The 16,722-nt window shown below is 54.2% G+C and overlaps 4 protein-coding genes across 4 annotated transcripts; 1 reads left to right on the top strand and 3 right to left on the bottom strand.

Moving 5' to 3' along the window:
* Positions 1–1,034: 1,034 nt before the first annotated feature.
* Positions 1,035–4,711, bottom strand: F5Z01DRAFT_658707 (uncharacterized protein). Its single transcript, XM_046263714.1, has 3 exons — positions 4,236–4,711; positions 2,012–4,172; positions 1,035–1,959 (listed from the first exon to the last, which is right to left on the bottom strand). The coding sequence occupies exons 1-3, from the start codon at positions 4,412–4,414 to the stop codon at positions 1,243–1,245; spliced, it is 3,057 nt and encodes a 1,018-aa protein (XP_046117322.1). The 5' UTR covers positions 4,415–4,711; the 3' UTR covers positions 1,035–1,242.
* A 754-nt stretch (positions 4,712–5,465) lies between these two features.
* F5Z01DRAFT_658706 (GRAM domain-containing protein) lies at positions 5,466–10,193 on the bottom strand. The gene is made up of 3 exons (XM_046263713.1): positions 9,473–10,193; positions 6,614–9,024; positions 5,466–6,566 (listed from the first exon to the last, which is right to left on the bottom strand). The coding sequence occupies exons 1-3, from the start codon at positions 9,796–9,798 to the stop codon at positions 5,869–5,871; spliced, it is 3,435 nt and encodes a 1,144-aa protein (XP_046117321.1). The 5' UTR covers positions 9,799–10,193; the 3' UTR covers positions 5,466–5,868.
* A 543-nt stretch (positions 10,194–10,736) lies between these two features.
* F5Z01DRAFT_166285 (uncharacterized protein) lies at positions 10,737–12,716 on the top strand. Its single transcript, XM_046257852.1, has one exon. The coding sequence runs from the start codon at positions 10,907–10,909 to the stop codon at positions 12,404–12,406; it is 1,500 nt and encodes a 499-aa protein (XP_046117320.1). The 5' UTR covers positions 10,737–10,906; the 3' UTR covers positions 12,407–12,716.
* Positions 12,529–16,510, bottom strand: F5Z01DRAFT_624063 (uncharacterized protein; the record flags this gene model as incomplete). The annotated part of the gene is made up of 5 exons (XM_046261355.1): positions 12,529–13,920; positions 14,424–14,654; positions 14,703–15,724; positions 15,772–16,372; positions 16,442–16,510. The coding sequence occupies 5 exons, from the start codon at positions 16,508–16,510 to the stop codon at positions 12,529–12,531; spliced, it is 3,315 nt and encodes a 1,104-aa protein (XP_046117319.1).
* Between the last annotated feature and the right edge of the window lie 212 nt (positions 16,511–16,722).

The raw sequence follows: 16,722 nt of genomic DNA, 5'->3' as shown, positions 1-16,722 counted from the left end.
TGAGGTGGGCAAGGACGACAGGAGTGAGAAGGCCAGGACGGGGCAGGGCTATTGAGGGGAGGGGGAGGCGTGGATTGAAGAGGGAAAGAAAAAAAAAACACAGCCTGGAGAAGGTTTGGAGCGGCAGCAGGCCAGCCAGCGGGTCCAGTCGCGTCCAGTCCCCCGCCAGTCCAGGCTTCTCAGGCGCTCGCATGACGATACAGGGGCATCCCAAGCCCAAAAGACACAAATGGGGTGTGAAGGGCGGCTTCCAGGCATCCATCCATCCATCCTTCTGACCTTCTCCTCCACCCACTCAGCATTGATTAATACTTGTACTACCTGCATATCCCGTACGGAGTACATGTGCGTATCTTGAGGGCCTTGATTCTAGAACTACCACTGGAGATGAAGATCATCTCGTGGCCTCGGGGAGCATGATCTCGAATTCGGCAGAGCCTGCGTGTCTGGTGGTGTGGTAAGTCGAGTTGCAGCTAGCTTGGCACTGGAATGCAAATGCCAGCCAAAATTACGTGGCACGCGCGCAATTGTTCAACCCCATGCGATGAGATGCAGGAAGTGAACAGCGATACTACGTGCAAACACCGCCAAGTACTTACCTAACAAAGACTCGGGGTTGTTGAAACGTGCTCCCACGTGTTTTGCTACGTACTATGCCACATGGTATTATTAGAATACTACACCAACTGTCGACCGACTAAAAGTGCCCAAAGCTTATTAGCAATGAGCATCAAGGCACCCTGCATGGATGCATGATCAGAGTCCCGGGTATCCATAAGTGATCTGCAACTCGAGTTGAGCCCAGACATGACTCGAGGCGTCGGAATTGCGCTAGTCGGCGTACCCCACCGCATAGACCACTGGCAGCCGATTGTACAGACCAATTATCATGATCAGCACATATACTTCATTGAACACCTTCCAGTACATACGGTAGTGGAAGAAAATCACTGGGGCTATCAACAAGGCAACCAGTTGTGTTACTTACGAACACGGGCACGAGGACACTCCAGATGGCCTCACAAACAAAATGAGCCCAGGTACAATCGGGCAACTTGTTGGAACTATTTGTTTTCTAGTCGCTCAAGAAGTGAACATCTCTCATTTACTATATCATTAATCCTTCCTGTATTTGTGGTATCATCCAAAGCATTCGCCAAATCCAGAACATCAGTAGCTCAGATATCAAGGTCTACGCGCGCTCGCTGTTAAGAACGGTGTGGTGGTTCGTATCTCCAAGATTCAGGAACCCATCTTCTTCCTCTTGCTGGGGCGTCTCTGTATGTCGCCCTCTCCGCCAACAAAGTGCTGTTTCTTGATTTGGTGCTGCCGCAAGTTGTCTGGGCGGTTGGTATACCGGCTCGTGCAGCCCGGAAAGGGGCACTGGTACACAACAGGCTCACTCTTCCCGTGCATCAACTTTTTATGCTTGGCCATGCTGCCCTGGAACCACTTTGGGTTCCCCTCCGGCCGATACCCACACTCTTCGCAGATGCTGTTGGACTCTGCCTTGCTGCTGATGGCCGGTGTGGGCTGCTGTGAAGGCGGAGACGTGGCAGCAGTCGAAACGTCGGGCCCGGAATCGGCAGGTGTGGCAGAAGCCGAAACATCTGTCCATATGTTGTCGAAGGGAGTGCTTCCAATACCAGTATTGTTCCCGGCGTCCACTTGTAGAACGTTCGTATTGCTTGGTCTCACACTCAGTTGGCAATCTTGGATGTTTGTGATTGTCGCAAAGAGATCACTGAAATCGGCATCGGCTATTTGAGGAACTGGATTAGTCGAGGGTTGTTCAGGTTGTAGTGATCCTCGTATCACTGTGTCAACCAGACGAATGCCGCAGTGCTGATACGTGATTCTCGAATGTGTATCGGGACACAACAGAGCCCAGAGGGAGTCGATACAATCTCGGACAGTACCGATGTAGTGGTCTAGAAACATCTCGGGAGGTAGGCATGTCTAGCAGTTGTTAGTAGAAGCCCATCTATCACCAGGAACCGATTTGACTTACTCGTCCGACGTGTATGAGCTCGAGCTCCAGCCTCCTCGCGGTTATGCTATTCCCTGAAATGACCTGGCGGCGCAGCTCGTGTATTTTGGCCAGGAAAGGTGGCACGTCCCCATAAGCAGCAACAAGGGTATCGACCAGGTAATCTAGGGGAATGCCCGACGGTAGCTCTGCGCCAAAGATTAAAAGTCCACTGCTGGTATGCTGCCTGCAAAGGTCCGAAGTCCGAAGCTGCGGCTTGTCGAGTTCCTGAACCGCGGCATACTCAAGCTCATCTAGGAAAATCTGCGCGAGGGAAACAAGGATATCTGATAGTGGCTCCCTGGGATCCTGACTCTTCTGCATCCCTTTCCTGCGTGATGCTGAGGATGTTTTCCGCATCAAGCCGACAACGTCGTCTTCGCTCATTCCATTTGGCTTCCAAAGAATGTCGACAATCGGGAAATAGGCCTGCCTATCCTCTTTCGAAAACTTTGATGCGTACGAAACCACCTGATGGAAGAGCCTGTCGCCTCTTGCCTGCGCGTCTTCCTTGTGCACGAGGAGAGACATGGAGTAGATGAGGTGTATAAAGCAGAGAAGGTCGACGGGGGACTGTTCGCTTGACTGCCCCAAGTTACTGTGTAACGTCCGTAGGCCGCAGCCAGTAACATCGGCAGCGGACATGCTGCACAGGTGTTTTACTAAGTGGTTATCCTGCAGGACCACGAGGCGTTTCTTGGTATTTTCCACATGGAGTTGCAACGCCTCCCACAGATCTTTGATCATGGATGTTGCTCCAACACGTACTTTAGTCTTTGGCGATGGACTGGGTTTCACAGTGGCCTCAGCTTGAGGTCCCGATGGTTGCTGGGTATCTTGAAGAGGTGCTGGCGGGTCGTTGGGACACAGCTGTAACGCCTGCTCGTCCAGCGGCACAGGGAAAGTGGTTGTTGGTTCCGGAGCGCCAAACTGCAAGTCTGCTTGAAACGTACAAAGTGACATGCCGCCCGTATCTGGTGGAGTAACGTCGACCACGGGGATGTCTGCTGCAACCATGGGAACGTCTGCAGGTAATTCGTTCAGGAAGGTGTTGGCCATTCCATCGAGCAGCTGGTCCTGAGGGAAGAATGTGAGCTCCGGTGCTCGTGTGCTCTGGGGGTCGACTTGTGTGGACAGACCCAGCAATGTGAAAGGGTTGGGATTGCACTCGTCAGCAGGGGTCGTCATTGTGGAATCCTGCTGGGGAGCCCAGCCGTGGGACCAGTTCGACATTGGCGATATACACTGGCTGGACGTACTGCATGTGCTGTTCGTACTGGCTGTTGATGCTGTCGAGCGAACCGATGAGCTGGGTGCGAGCATTGTGCTACGGCGTTTGGCCTCTCGCCTATACTGCGCTAGGTTGTTTGTCTGAATCTCCAGCCGAGGCCTCTCGGGGCCTGCTCTCGCATTTGGGTAGATTGGATTGAAGTCCACCGGGAGCATAGTCTCCTGCTGGTATGCCCACTGCGAATTTCGGGATTCGAGCTCGGCGAGGTGGACTGTCTGGGGCTGGTAAATGTCGGGCACGGGCATGGGGGGTGAGACGTGCTCCGTTGTCTTCGCTGTCTGCATAATGTCGTCCTCCACATCCTCCAGTATTGTCGGTAGCATGACCTCGTTCGAATCGATTTCGTGGATCTCGTTGGCTTGGAGCTCGACTTTGTGGCGAAACGAAGCACCCCACGCATCATCGACGCCGATATCATCTTCTGGCTCGGCCTCGGACAAGTCGTCACTGATAGTGGAAGGGCTGGCTTCGCTGTCACAGCAGCTTTCAAGATCGTAGTCCTTGAGACCAGCACCTGCCCTGCGACTCCCCAGCGAGCTGAAGAAGACCTTGGCCAAGCCCATAATCTTCTTTCTCTTGCTGACTGGGCATCTCTTGCACTTGGCACTTCCAGCGTGTTGGAAACGCTCGACACGCTCGTGGTCGTAGCACCAGTACTCGCCGGAAGAGAGCTTGTCACATACGTAGAGATGCCGTAACATTTCCTCGTGGGAAGCGAAGCGTTTCCGACAGCGAGAAAGTGGACATTGCAGTCGATCCTGAGCGGTCATGTTTGGCGAGGCATTCCGCTTGAACGCCGCCCACACGAGGAACCGATTCAGAGTGCAGTCGTCATGCGGAGTCTCTCGAATTCTGCGCGAGCGCACACATTAGCTTTGACATTGGGAAGGACGAGAGCCGCGAGGGCGAACGTACACGCAACTGTGGTCCTCGCGGTGGTCGTGAGACCTGAGTGATAAGATCGAGCTGGAACTCGAGCTGAAACTTGATTCTGAAGTCGAGGAAGGTCTTCGTAGAGCGAGGCGTGGCGTATGGGTCAAGCGACGGAGCGCCGAGGCCGTCTCGTCCAACGACGGTCGCCTTCGGTGTTCCATCACGAGAAGCGTTGGTTGCAGGCGATGCTAATCAGCTATAAGGGATGAGTTGTTCGTGAGGCGGTTGCACTATCTCAGTCACCAGTCCGGGGAGATTAGCAGTCGACAGCTCATCTACCACAATCCATAGGGGAAGCGGTATAGTAGGCCTCGAGAGCGAAGAGGGTACGAATAAGGCGTGGACAGTTCAATTCAGTGCAAGACCGAGCGGCGGCCGTGTCGTCTCATTGTCCCAACGTCAGACAGTACAAAGGCGAGCGAGTGACAGTGAGAGTGGGCCCAAGTATGAGGGGTGTAGGACTGAAGGACTTGGAGAACTCGTAAAGGTACCTTAGACGACAGTCGGGCGGGTGAACGCTTGGCGCTGCGGGCTTCATTCTGCCTTGCAGCACCAACAGCCGGATCTGTGAATGGGTCCAATGGGGCAACAGGGATGGATTTGGCCCCAGCTGAAATTGTGAACAAAGGGAAGATGCCGATGGGGTGCTGATTCTTTCTCAGGGCCATGCACCTTGTGATCGCCATCATGCAAAACTGGCTGGGCGTTTGTTTGGTCGCTTTGTGGCTGAGGCGCACCAGCCAGCCTGTGACAAGGGTCTGGTCACAAGGCGCACTGCCTCGAGGACTGGAGGTTGAGGGCTACCCTGCGCTAATTCGACGCAAGCATTTGGTCAAGTATTGAGATGCTGAATGATATGTGCACTAATTCCCCTAATCTCGGAGGACAGGTGAGGATCGTAGTCATGCTCTTGTCTGTCTGGTATCATAGCGCCCAGGCTTAAGTACTAGTAGTTGGTCTAGGTTGTTGGTTTACAAAGATGATGTAGGTAAAAATGCTCCGTGATGTGCGTTTAGGTAAACCAGGCCACGCCCAAACCAAGCGTCGTGAGAAATATACAAGCTCAGCCCGGGGCTGTTCGCCTGTTGCAACTACCATATATCAAAAAGTTAGCGGAAGTTTACAACACTAGTATAGGTAGACTGGAACATATATGCTTAAGCACCATCATGAGCTGCGAATCGCAGAGCTGCTGCCACGGCGTAATTAGTGGGCCCATGCGCCATTGCTTGTTCCCTACGGAGTAATTCAGGGTCCAAAACTCTAAATCCAGCACATCATCATCATCCCAGTGTGGGGCTTAACTACCTAACGTTAATGGCGGCATGGTCTGTAAGGCTGGCCGAATGCTTCACAGCTCATGCGTCAGTACTGCCGCAGATGGTGATCATTGTGTTTCCGTGAAAAAATGCGATGTGCTCCGGTTCAGACAGCAAAAAGAGCAGACAGAAACCATGCGCCGATGAGGCCGAGACCATGACAAATGGACGCCTTGTATATGATTGAACAATGAAGAAATGAAAATAAGTGCCGCCTGGCTGTGCTGCGCTGTTCTTGGATGTGCTGTTGACCTCCTCCCCCAACTCTCTGTTATTGCAACGCGCCTCCTGCTCGATCACACTCCGGTCCCCGCAGATGGACTGCCCTGTCCTTCGCGCGCCCGACCAAACTTCTCCATGGCTTCCTGCATCACCTTGAGCTTCTCCTCCGTGACACGTATGGCCTCCTCCACATTCCGCGTGTTGCTGCGCTCCGCCCGTAACTTCTCCTCCGCCGTTCGGGGCGACATGGCCTTCTTTCGTGTGCTGGGCCCGTCCGAGTTGAGACGATGCAGTCCCGTCCTTTCTTCTAGCCAGTCCCACAGTTCACTGTCTTCCCTCTGCCAGATTTCCTCGTAGGCCGCGATGCGATCTGGTGCATATGCCCCCGAGAGAGCACCGTATTTGGACGCTCCCTTTCGGGGGTTCAATCCGAGTCCGAGCCACGATGCCATCAGCAACCCCAAAATCAAGCCATAAACGAGATTGCCGCCCAGTAAAGGCTTGAAGAGGTCGGTGACTGGTTCCAACAGAGGTCGTATAGGTTCCAGCAAGCCCCAATCAGGCTTCGCTATAGTCTTTGTGGGCGTCTTCTCTGCGTCAGAGGGCTGGGATTGCTTGCCCTTCTTCCCCTTCCTCTTGATTTTGGCGCCATTAGCGCCTGCGCCTGGACCTGTACCAGCTCTGGGCCTGGTGGAGATGGCGGCTCGGAGGGATGCAAAGATCGCCCTGCAGTGATCGATTTGGCCCTCGTTTGCGCCCTTTTCAATCGGTCCTAGGTATGGTTAGCCTACGATGTCGCCCCGGGGTTCGGCTACTGACCTTTGATCCAACTCTTTCCTGACCACTCAATGCCACAGTTGACAAATACACGAGTCGAGTTGTTCTCCGCCCACGACAAGCAATATTTGGTTTTGATAACAAACATGTTGCCGTTGGGCACATCTGGTGTCTGTGTTTGGATAGTAACGTTGGCGGATTTCTCAAAATCGAGGCTGTCCAGGGACTCTGAGATTATACATTTCGTTTGCTTGGGGCCGATGGGCCCGTTCAGGGGCTTGATGTAGTTGTACGTGCGTGTTTTGTTGTCCGGTCCCATGCCACGCTTGTCCTCCATCTGGACGTCGAGACATTTTTGATCAACCGCCAGGAACTTTGTCATGAAAGCCGCAGAGTGTTGACCAAACATGAGGTCATATATCCTGCCTAGAGGAGCGGCGATGACATCGTCGCCAACCACCCTGTCGTAGTGACTGGCAGCATCACCGCAATCGGTAGGAGCATGGGTGGCTGGCCCAGGGAATTCGACTGCTCCATTCGGCACTGGTCCGTCCTTGTTTGCCGAAGTAGACACGCCATTGCTCGCCGTGACGCCCGAAGCCTTTCTGTTCGCGATTTTCTCGACCTCTCCTTCTGCCACGGGCATTCCATTGTCACCATCTACACCATCCTCACTGTCCCCCTCGTCGTAGAACTCGTCACCATCGTCATCCGATTCTTCATCGCTGTCGTCTGAGCACGCGACGGTCTCCGTGCCTGCAATGGACTGAGTACCATCAAGCTTCTCTGTCTTATCGCCTCCAGTTCCCTCAAGTCGCACGCCGTTCAGTGTGCTCGTGAGCGTTGGATGACCTAGTTTCCAGATATTGATGATAAGGTCGTACGTAGCATCACGGCTCGTGAAGCTTGCGAACACATGCTTGGCGTGTAGTGTGGAGATCATCAGACCATTTTTAAACACGAGGGCAGTGCTTCTCTTCTCAACCGAGACGATTTCGTCGAAACTAATCACCAAGGTGGTCGTCCAACCGAGGATGTTGCTGCTGAAGCACAAGTGACCTTCTGAGACGTAGAGGCGCCCGTGCGCTAGAATTTCTCTCTGTAGCGCACAACTGTAATCCTCAATCAGGTAGTCGTCGTCAGGAACGCTTTTGAAGATGGAGTGAAAGTCCCGGTTCCGCTTCTTGCTCGCAATAGCAAAGCCTGTCAGCTTGGGTGTGCTGAGATTCGCGGTCGGCTGAGAAACAGGGCTGACAAGATTGCCCAATGGGGCGCCCATGTTCGTACCAGTGTGCGCTGTGGTGACGGAGCTACCCCTTTTCCTGTGAGCTCGCCGCAAACTTCCCGCCCTGCTCATGCCCATCTTGTCATCTAGATCGAGCTGTGACTGAGGCGGCGTTGTCTCGCCCTCCTGGCCCTCGTTGAGCGACCTCGGACGGCTCGCGGCCTCCTCTGGCAAAAATTCGATGCCATTTTGGGAATCGGCTGGCGCTGACTCCGAGCGGGCCCTTGTGCTATCGATGTCCATGAAGCGATTGACCGAATGCGATGCAGTGGAGCTCACAGGCTCTTCTATACCGAAATGATCGAGGCTGAGACCACCTGCGCCAAGTGTCCGCACAGCAGAGTCTTTGTCTTTCTGGTCCATGAGGTTGTTCTGTTGCGCCTGAGCTTGTGCCGGTGCCTGTGCCTGCGTCGGTGGCTGGCTCGATTCCGTCTCTGTGTTGTCGGCCGGGCTTGATTCTTGGTCTCGTGGTTTCGTCGGCGGAGATTTACCTTTGTTCGTCGTCCCTAGGGCAAGACCCGAGTTCTGAATGTTGGAGCTGAGATTGTTGGCGGCGGACTGCGCAGCGGATATCATAGACGAGAAGAAGCCGGAATTCGGTTGGCCCAGTGTCGCCTCGAGCCCCTCGGGAGGGGGCGTCAGCGCCGTGACGCTGGACGAAAGTTTGCTAGGCCCGATCGTAGCAGAAGTCGACGAGCTTCTTTTGTGTTGGTTCGAGGTTCGACCTGTCGGTGATCCGGCTGCAGGCGAGAAATTCGGGAGTTTCCACGTAGCAGCTCTTTTCTCAAGCGAATCGGTTTCGGGCAACGGCTGCACTGGACTTGGAGGGGTGTTGACGATCGACGGAGCTTCGCGGCTTCTGTTGAGATACGTCGGTGTCAGAGGCGGTGCAACGTCCTGGTCGATGTCGCGGCCACTTCGGGATGATCCGCCAGGGAAAGCCAATTTGAGTTTTGGTAGATCCGCAGGGGTTTCGGCTGCGGTAGCCGTCGTGGGCAGCTGTGGACCGAGGCCAGAATCGATGGATGATGGCCTAACCGCTTGTTGCTGAGGCGATGCGGGTTGCGATTGAGGATCGATGTGCGCCGCCTGGACAACGGGCGACGCGGTCGTCAGATAGCCGATCAGCGAAGGATGCTGCGAAACTGCCCCTGGTCGCGTTGGGGATCTGTAGGTGAAGAGGGGCTCTGTCAGAATGGAACAAATAGGGAGTGGAGGCAAAGCAGAATTAAAGACAAGGTAGGAAAACTCGCAAAGGTCGAGCGAAACAACGTTCGAAAAGACAATTGCTCAGAGTAGGCTGTGTTGAAGAATCGAGAATGCTCGTGAGCCTGGTCTCTGGGAAGCAGGTTCCAACTTGGATGATGATGGTGGGCCCACCAGGAAACCTCCGAGTCGCGTAGCTGGGGTGCAATACGAGGCTTGAGCGAGAGCGAGGCCGAAGAGTCCGAGCGTTCACGTCGAGTCTGTCCGAATTGCCTCAATCATTGATTTCGAGCTGCCGACGGGCAGACCGGAACTTGAAATGCCGCCTTTTGTTCACCAGAAGGATGTCATGGGGGAGTGCGAGGGTACTTAGGCAACATGAAAGCAAGAAGATAGACTCGGGTACTCACTGAGACTGCGCCCTCGAGGGGTTCCTTGAGTTGTTTGAACTCTTGAAGGGTGCACGGCCTGTTGCAGTCGCGTTCTCTGGCTCAAGCCCCGACTCAAAGGAGCCGAAGCTGCGGTCGTCTCTGAGGCTTCGTTCATCGTCTTCATCCGCCAGGTTAGAGGCAGATGCTGAGCCGGTGCCGTCACTATCGCCACCAAAGCTCGAGGATGTTTTCGATGTGCGCAGGCTTCCCGTTGCTGCTGTGCGATTCTGTTTGCGTTGGCGCCGTTTCTCTGCAATGGCCTTGGGTAGTAGTTTGCCGAGCTTGTCGTCCTGGGCATTGTCCATGTCGGCGTGGAGGGTGTTTGTCAGGTGTCGTGGGGTTCAAAGCAAGGCCAGCTGGGCGCTTGCGGTTCACCAATAACGGTCGCTGACACGTTCATCCAGCCTGGATTTTATGGTCTCAGGCACCTGAGGTAGGAACAGACATCGAAGACGGGGCTGGGCAGGAGCGAATATGTGAGCGATACTGCTGTCCTCCACGTCCCAGTGCCCACGCGATGCTTGCTGATGACGATGTCAGATGACTCGTCTGTGCGTCGCGCTACACACAACTTTCGGCTTGAGAGCTACGGCAACACTATTGTGAGCAGGCGGGCCCGATAAACAGAGTGCGGGAATATGAGTGAGGCGATTTGCGTCTCTTTGTGTGAGTATTAATGTTTGGCAACGAGTGATGCGCGGTGCAACTTCACGAAAGCTGGTATCTGTGCCGCCTCGTGGCCAATCAGAGACCCATCGCCGATTGCCGTCGTCCCTAGCTGCGTCTCACATTTCTGTCCAGAACTCCAGGTCCGATCCAGCAGGTTTCTGGGTCATACCAAGCATCGTCATCACCATCATCATCGTCGCGGTTGCTTGTAGTAGACAGACCGGTCCTGGGTTAATCTGTAGTACGTCCAGTTGATTTCACAGCCAGCATTTGAACTACGTACAGTATTAGTGTCGATCATTGATTTCCAGTGACATGGAGCTCTCCGCGCTCGAAGCTTCCCCCACACTCTGATCATCGTGCCCCACCTTCTCTTTCTCAGCTGGCAGTCTGCCCAGGCTGGCACTGACTTTGGTCACTATTTGTTAGATCAAAAACAACAATCACAGCAGCTTGAACTTGTCACAAAGGCAGGCTTGATTTTTGGCGCAGCTTCGAGACGTGCACAGTTAGAAGGGATAAAAGGAGCTGTCTATTCTTATAGGCACGTAGATGACAGCAAGGTGGTTGACAAGGACTAACAAGTGACTGCGGACCTGTGGTTGGCTAGAATCCTCGGCCATATCCCGCCAGGTCACATTCAACGTTCCGCAGTCGGCGCCCGCCCACCTTATCGATTGCCAACCTGACTTCATACTTCCCCCAGCATGTTATCACGACGCCGCTGAAACAACCTTCAACAACATGGACATGTCGTCTCTCACACGGGCGCACGACCATGCTCGTGCTGCCGCCGTGGCCACGCGCTCCAACTCCGCGGACACAACAGTTGCCATCAACGAACACACTCAGGCTGCTGGCGAATTCGCAACCACAGCCACCTCGACCTCCAGCGTCGAGGCGCTGCGCATGCTGAAGCTTCTAGAGAACCACCATCGGAAACTGGCGACCCTCCTCAATCTGCCGGCACAACAGGCTGCGCAGCCAGCACACGATGCGGATGACATCAGCGAAAAGGGCCACGACAGGCGAGCCAAAAGCAAGAGCGAGACCGTGACTGTGACAGAGGCCAGGACGGTCACGTCTGCGCAGAAGTCAAATGCGCCACAGGAGAGAAGAAAACCACCCCGCGAAATGTCGTCTTCCATCGCCAGCAACCTTGCTTCGGCGCGGGGAATCCGCTCCAAGCATCAAGGGCAACCTCTGTCTCCCAGCATATCAAAAGATCAAGCACCCGGCAACGTCGACGGCCACCCACGGCGAGATGGCTCTCAGGCTAAAATGCAAAACATTATCGAGCACAAGCCCGGCAAACCAACCTGGGTACCGCCTCACGCACCGACTGATTCGATGACCAAGCAGAGAATACATGCAACTCCGCCGAGACCGAGCGATAACATTGACGACGGTGGCTATGGTCGATTTTACAATGCTTTTGGAGGCCTTTTTAGCAGAATATCAGCGCCTCTGGCCTTTGCTGGTTTGCCGCTTGTTCAAGAGGAGCCCGATGAGCCAGAGTCTGCAGCGCCCGAACCGACCATCAATAAGCGACGAACAGTCAAGTCTGCGCATGCGAACGATGACCCGGATCTTTCCAAAATCTACTCCCAAGCAACAATGCGCACTCTCAAGAATGCAGGACATGGTCCAACAGAATCATTCTACGTTGTCCCTATGAGTGGGGGCACAATGTCCTATGCGAATATCGTCCGACATGAGCAGCGAGAGAAGCGCCGCAATGATGCCTCCCAGTATAGTTTCTCCAGAGACGACGAGGACGACGATTTTGTAGATGCGAGCGAGACTCCCGTGCCACGGTCGCCTGATGCGCAACGCAACGTCAGTCGCAGCCGGGCAGACAAACAATATTTGAATACAATCGAAGAGCTGTCCACACAGAACAAGTCCTTAAAGGATATGCTCGACAAGCTCACCAAGCGTCTCCACGCCTTCGAAGCCAGCGCCCAAAATATGGCGATGAGCTATCGACCAATGCGTCCCGGTTCGCCCCTCTCCACTACGAGCAAGGCTCCAGTGGAAGCCAGTGGCAAGAAGCAGGTCGAATTGGAAGAGGAGATGCATGCAATGAGACAACATGCCGAGAAGCTGGAGAAAGACAACATCAAGATGCAGAAAACGCTGGAGAAGTACCGACAGAAGTGGGAGACACTCAAAGCAGGCGCCAAGGCGCGGAGGGAGGCACAAAGTGGTGGGGATAGTATCGAAGATGCAAGGAATATCTAGCCCTCTTCATCCAGATATCATTTAGCCTGCACAGTAACAAGGAGATTTGTTGCGTATGATCTTTCTTGATGTCAGCACGGAGGGGTGACGGTCGCGTTTGTGACCACCAGTGGACCCGAGCATCAATTCCACCAGAAACTCACGCTGAAGCTGATGCTCAAACTTCTCACATAGTGCCACCAGCCCATCGGTATGAGCAGAGTATCCCCCGGACCCAATATCCCTTCCCAATAGTCAACACCGGAGAGGTTCGCTTTAAGCTCTTCCAACTCATCTGGGCTGCCATCGTGGGGGTCCCAGCCTTCCAGTATCCCGACATCCACTTCACTCGTGTTGCTCATGTCGACGCCCTCCTCTGCTTTTCTCGGCCTCATCTTTTCTGTCGCGGAAGGCGGATACAGCCTGACATACTTGGTCCCCACAACCTGACAGAGCAAGTTGTGATAACCGTCCGTATGCAGAGGCGTGATCGTCTTGGCCGGTCCGAACCATGCGTTCATTGACGGCATGTCGAGTTTCTCCTGGTTCTTCGACACATCGGTAGGATGTCCTGGAACATCTGCCCAGCAAAAGTCCGGGATCTGGACGTCATTCCTCAAGGAGGGAATTTGAGTGAAGAGGTTATGCTGCGCGAGGTAACCCACCTGCCCCTCTGACGTGAGGATATACTTGGATAGAAATGTTTTGAAATTAATGAGCTCTTGCCCCCAGCCTTCATCCACATAAGACCTACCGACTTCAATCGGTACCAGTCGTCTGCCGCCTAGTGTGGCATTAAGGAGATGGTCGACACTTCTCCAGGGGCGGTCTGTCAAAGCAGTCCAAGAGTCGATCAGATCACTAAATATGATCGGTTGTGGCGGTTCCTCGGCAGAGTTCATGTAGTCCTCGAATTTCTCAAGAGTCCAATCTCTGTGCCGGGAGATGGTGCGCTCTGCTGTCAACACCGGGCGCCCATGGGGTTCCTCTGTGGAAAATAGCGACGGTTGAGTTTTGCGACGCTTGGGCAGCGGCTCCTCGGAAGACTTTGACAGTAAACCCGATAAGCTCTCCATTGTCCCGTCAAACCAGCTGCGTGGTATGCAATCGCTCTGCCCCCCGGTCGTAATGAGTGCTCTGTCCAGCTTCTCGACGACGATGTTCCACACATCGCTCCCGTCTTGCTGTTCGTCCACTTGCAACAGGTGGAAGAAGCTCATAAGAACCATTGTATTGGTATAGAGATACCTCCAACAATCCGGCACTCGATCGTACCGGTAGGAGTAGAACTTGGACATGGCGATTGAGGCCACATCCTCGAGTCGCTTGTGGAGGAGCTCTGTGTTGATCTCTTGCACTCCTTTCCCATGCCACCCCTTCAGAAGCTCTGCTTGCCTCGATAACAGCTGCTGGTATGGTTGCGTTGGTTTTGCAATCTCATCTTGGAGAAGAGTTATCGTGCCTGATGGTGAGGCTTCATTCTTCACAGCTGAGGCCGCATCAATATAGCGTTCCAGGAGCGCTGTCCTACAGCCCTGCATAATGAGCGTACATCAATGAAACCGACTGGAGGCAGTCGCAGGTGCTAAGCCCTCATGTTACATTTGATAATGTGGATGGAAAGAGGTTGACAGGTGAGCTTTCACATGTGAGCGTTGGTTGGTTAGAAATCCTATCCCACCTACCCTAGACCCAGACTGCAACCACCAAATGATTGTTCAAGTCGAGGTTGACGCGATATTAGGCTCTGTAACATACATGACATAAGTATGTTGATAGATGGATAGCCTAGACTGACTACGTGGAGAAAAACGGTTGGGAACCATTCGAACGGCCGATACCTTTATGTTACATGTACTTAGCAATCAAGGAAATGGCCACTTTTCACTTCACTGCAAAGACCACGGCCGAAGCACGTAGACTACTAGGTCATTTTTAGTGGATAATCGAAATCAGGGTTGTACACAGTTCGCAGTTGTCACATATTATATATCTAACAGGTCCAGACTCCTACAATGCCGTCTCTTCTACCCTCAACAAGGTATCCGTCCTTGACGCCAACGCGCTCAATGACAGACGGGCTCTTACCCTCTTCTGCCGCAGTCACGCCGGCGCCGCAGTCCCACTGTCTCCCTTCGACCTTGTCGTACACTTTGACCACGTCTTCGCCTGCCGCACTGACGATGCGGCGGGCGTCAAACTCCATGTCGGTGATGGGGTTGTCGTAAGCGTAGGCATCGTATATGGAGCCTGTGCGAAGGTCCCAGATCTGGCTTGTCAGTAAACTCCTTGAGAAGTAGGTCATTCAGACACTCACCCTGATGCTTCTGTCCACGCTGCCCGTGATGAGATGCACATCATCGAATTGCAAGCAAGTCACAGCGCCGGTGTGGCCGACGAGGCTCCTGTGCACCTGCCCACTGCGGAGATCCCACAAGCGAACCATGCCATCGGCAGTACCGCACGCCAAGGCAGATTCGAAAACTTGCAACGCTCCGACAAAGTCTGCATCTCTCCCAGAAGCTCGGCCCGTTGGCCTCCAGCCGTTATCACCGCTGCCGATGGTAGCTGACGCTTGCGCGGCCGCCCACATCACGTCCAGAGTCTGCACGGCGCGTCCCTTTTCGAGATCCCAATGGCGAATGGTCTTGTCTGCTGAGCCCGAGACCAGCACATCACCTCGAAAGTGAAGAGCCGTAATCTCGTCCACGTGGGCCTGCAGTGTGTAAAGCTCGCACTCATCCATACTGCCTTCTGGAGGCTCAAGGTGATCGTCAGCCGTTTCCCAGGCGATAGCATCCTCATCATCCTCGCCTTTGCCGTACTGCGCTCCGTGTGGGTCGTATCGAGTTTTGTTGAGGTCCCAGAGCTTGATGGTTGCGTCCATAGATCCGGTTGCTAGTATGTTATCCTCGACCTGGAGTGTCCTGACAGACGCTGTGTGTCCCTCCAGGTGCCCCATGCAACGGCCAGCGTTGAGATCCCAAACGCGCACAGTATCATCCAGAGCTGCCGTGACCAGCGTCCCGAATGGCGCATCAAAATCCAGTGCAGTGATGGTTTCCTTGTGCGCCCTGATCTCCCGAATGCTGGACCCAGGTTCAAAGTGCTCGTGCAGAATGGGCATTGATTTCTTGCGGTGGACTTTTTTCGATTTTCTCGAGGGAGTGGTTTGCGCCGATTCGGGTATCTTCTCGTACACAGACTGCGACATGAATTCGTGTATCTCGCCATCGCCAGCTAGGTCCTCCTCGTCCTTGGTTGCGGTGTTCTTCGCAATCTCTTCGGCTTCGTCGACCAGAAGTTGAGCCTCTTCCACACGGCCTTCGACGTCAATCACTGCCTCGTTAGCTTTTGAGTGCTGGCCCGTGACAGGGGCCACCTACGGTCGTGCTCTAGCACAGCTTCGTCCTGTTCAAACCCAGCGAGCCGTTCCAAAATAATCCGCCGCATCCCGTGCAGATTCGCAATCTTGTTATCGATCTCGCGGATCTCCGCGCTGGACATACTCTTTCGCACCCCCAAGAGATTGAGTTCGTGTATCATAGATGCCCTCTCCCTCTTGAGTTGCCCGAGTCGCTTCGGGTCGCTTGGCGAAGCTTTGCCGTCGTCGATCAGTTTTCGGCCCCTGGAAACGCGTCTGCGATGCTTCTTCCCATCATCCGTAAGCTCCGGAAAACTGGCCTGGAAGCCTTGGAATAGAGAGTACGAGTTTTCGTGTTCCGGTATGTTCGATAAGAGCTCGTCGGGTAGATGGGTCAATGCGCGATGCTGAATCTCCGAGGTCGATAACTTGGAGCGAACCATGTCTGTAGGCGTCGTTTTGGCCATGGAAAACATGCTGCGCTGGATTTTAGGCCTGCGCATTTGCTTGTTGACCTCAGCCATCGCTGTCTTGTAGTGGCCGCTGACATCTTCCGCGTTCGGGCCTATGAGATGGTTTGCTGTCGTCGTGACCTTGCGCCCAAAAGCTTCGAGTCCCCGGCTCTGCACAATCGCGATTTGTTAGTCCTTGATTCACAGGGGCGCTTTGTCGAGAACGCGCGGTGCCCATACCGAGATGATTGATCGCTCGTCGTCGCCAGCTCCATCGTCCGGAAAGCCATAGCCTTCAGGGTCAGCCATGGCAGCGCCCGGAGCTGGGATCGTTGCTGATTCGGTGATGGTAGTGTTGATAGCGGCGTGCCTCACGTATTGAGCATTCTATCATCGGTTGTTGAGGCGCAAGACAGATGGTGCGACAAAGCTTGATTGGAGCTTTGAGGGAGAATGACGCGCTGGAACGGGAATGTACGTGCCCAAAGAGCTGCGAGATAAGGTATCCACTTTTGTAAGAG

This window comes from Emericellopsis atlantica (genome assembly GCF_019669845.1).
Source record: "Emericellopsis atlantica unplaced genomic scaffold F5Z01scaffold_17, whole genome shotgun sequence".
Classification (NCBI taxonomy): Eukaryota; Fungi; Ascomycota; class Sordariomycetes; order Hypocreales; family Bionectriaceae; genus Emericellopsis; species Emericellopsis atlantica.
This window is presented reverse-complemented; position numbering and strand designations above follow the sequence as displayed.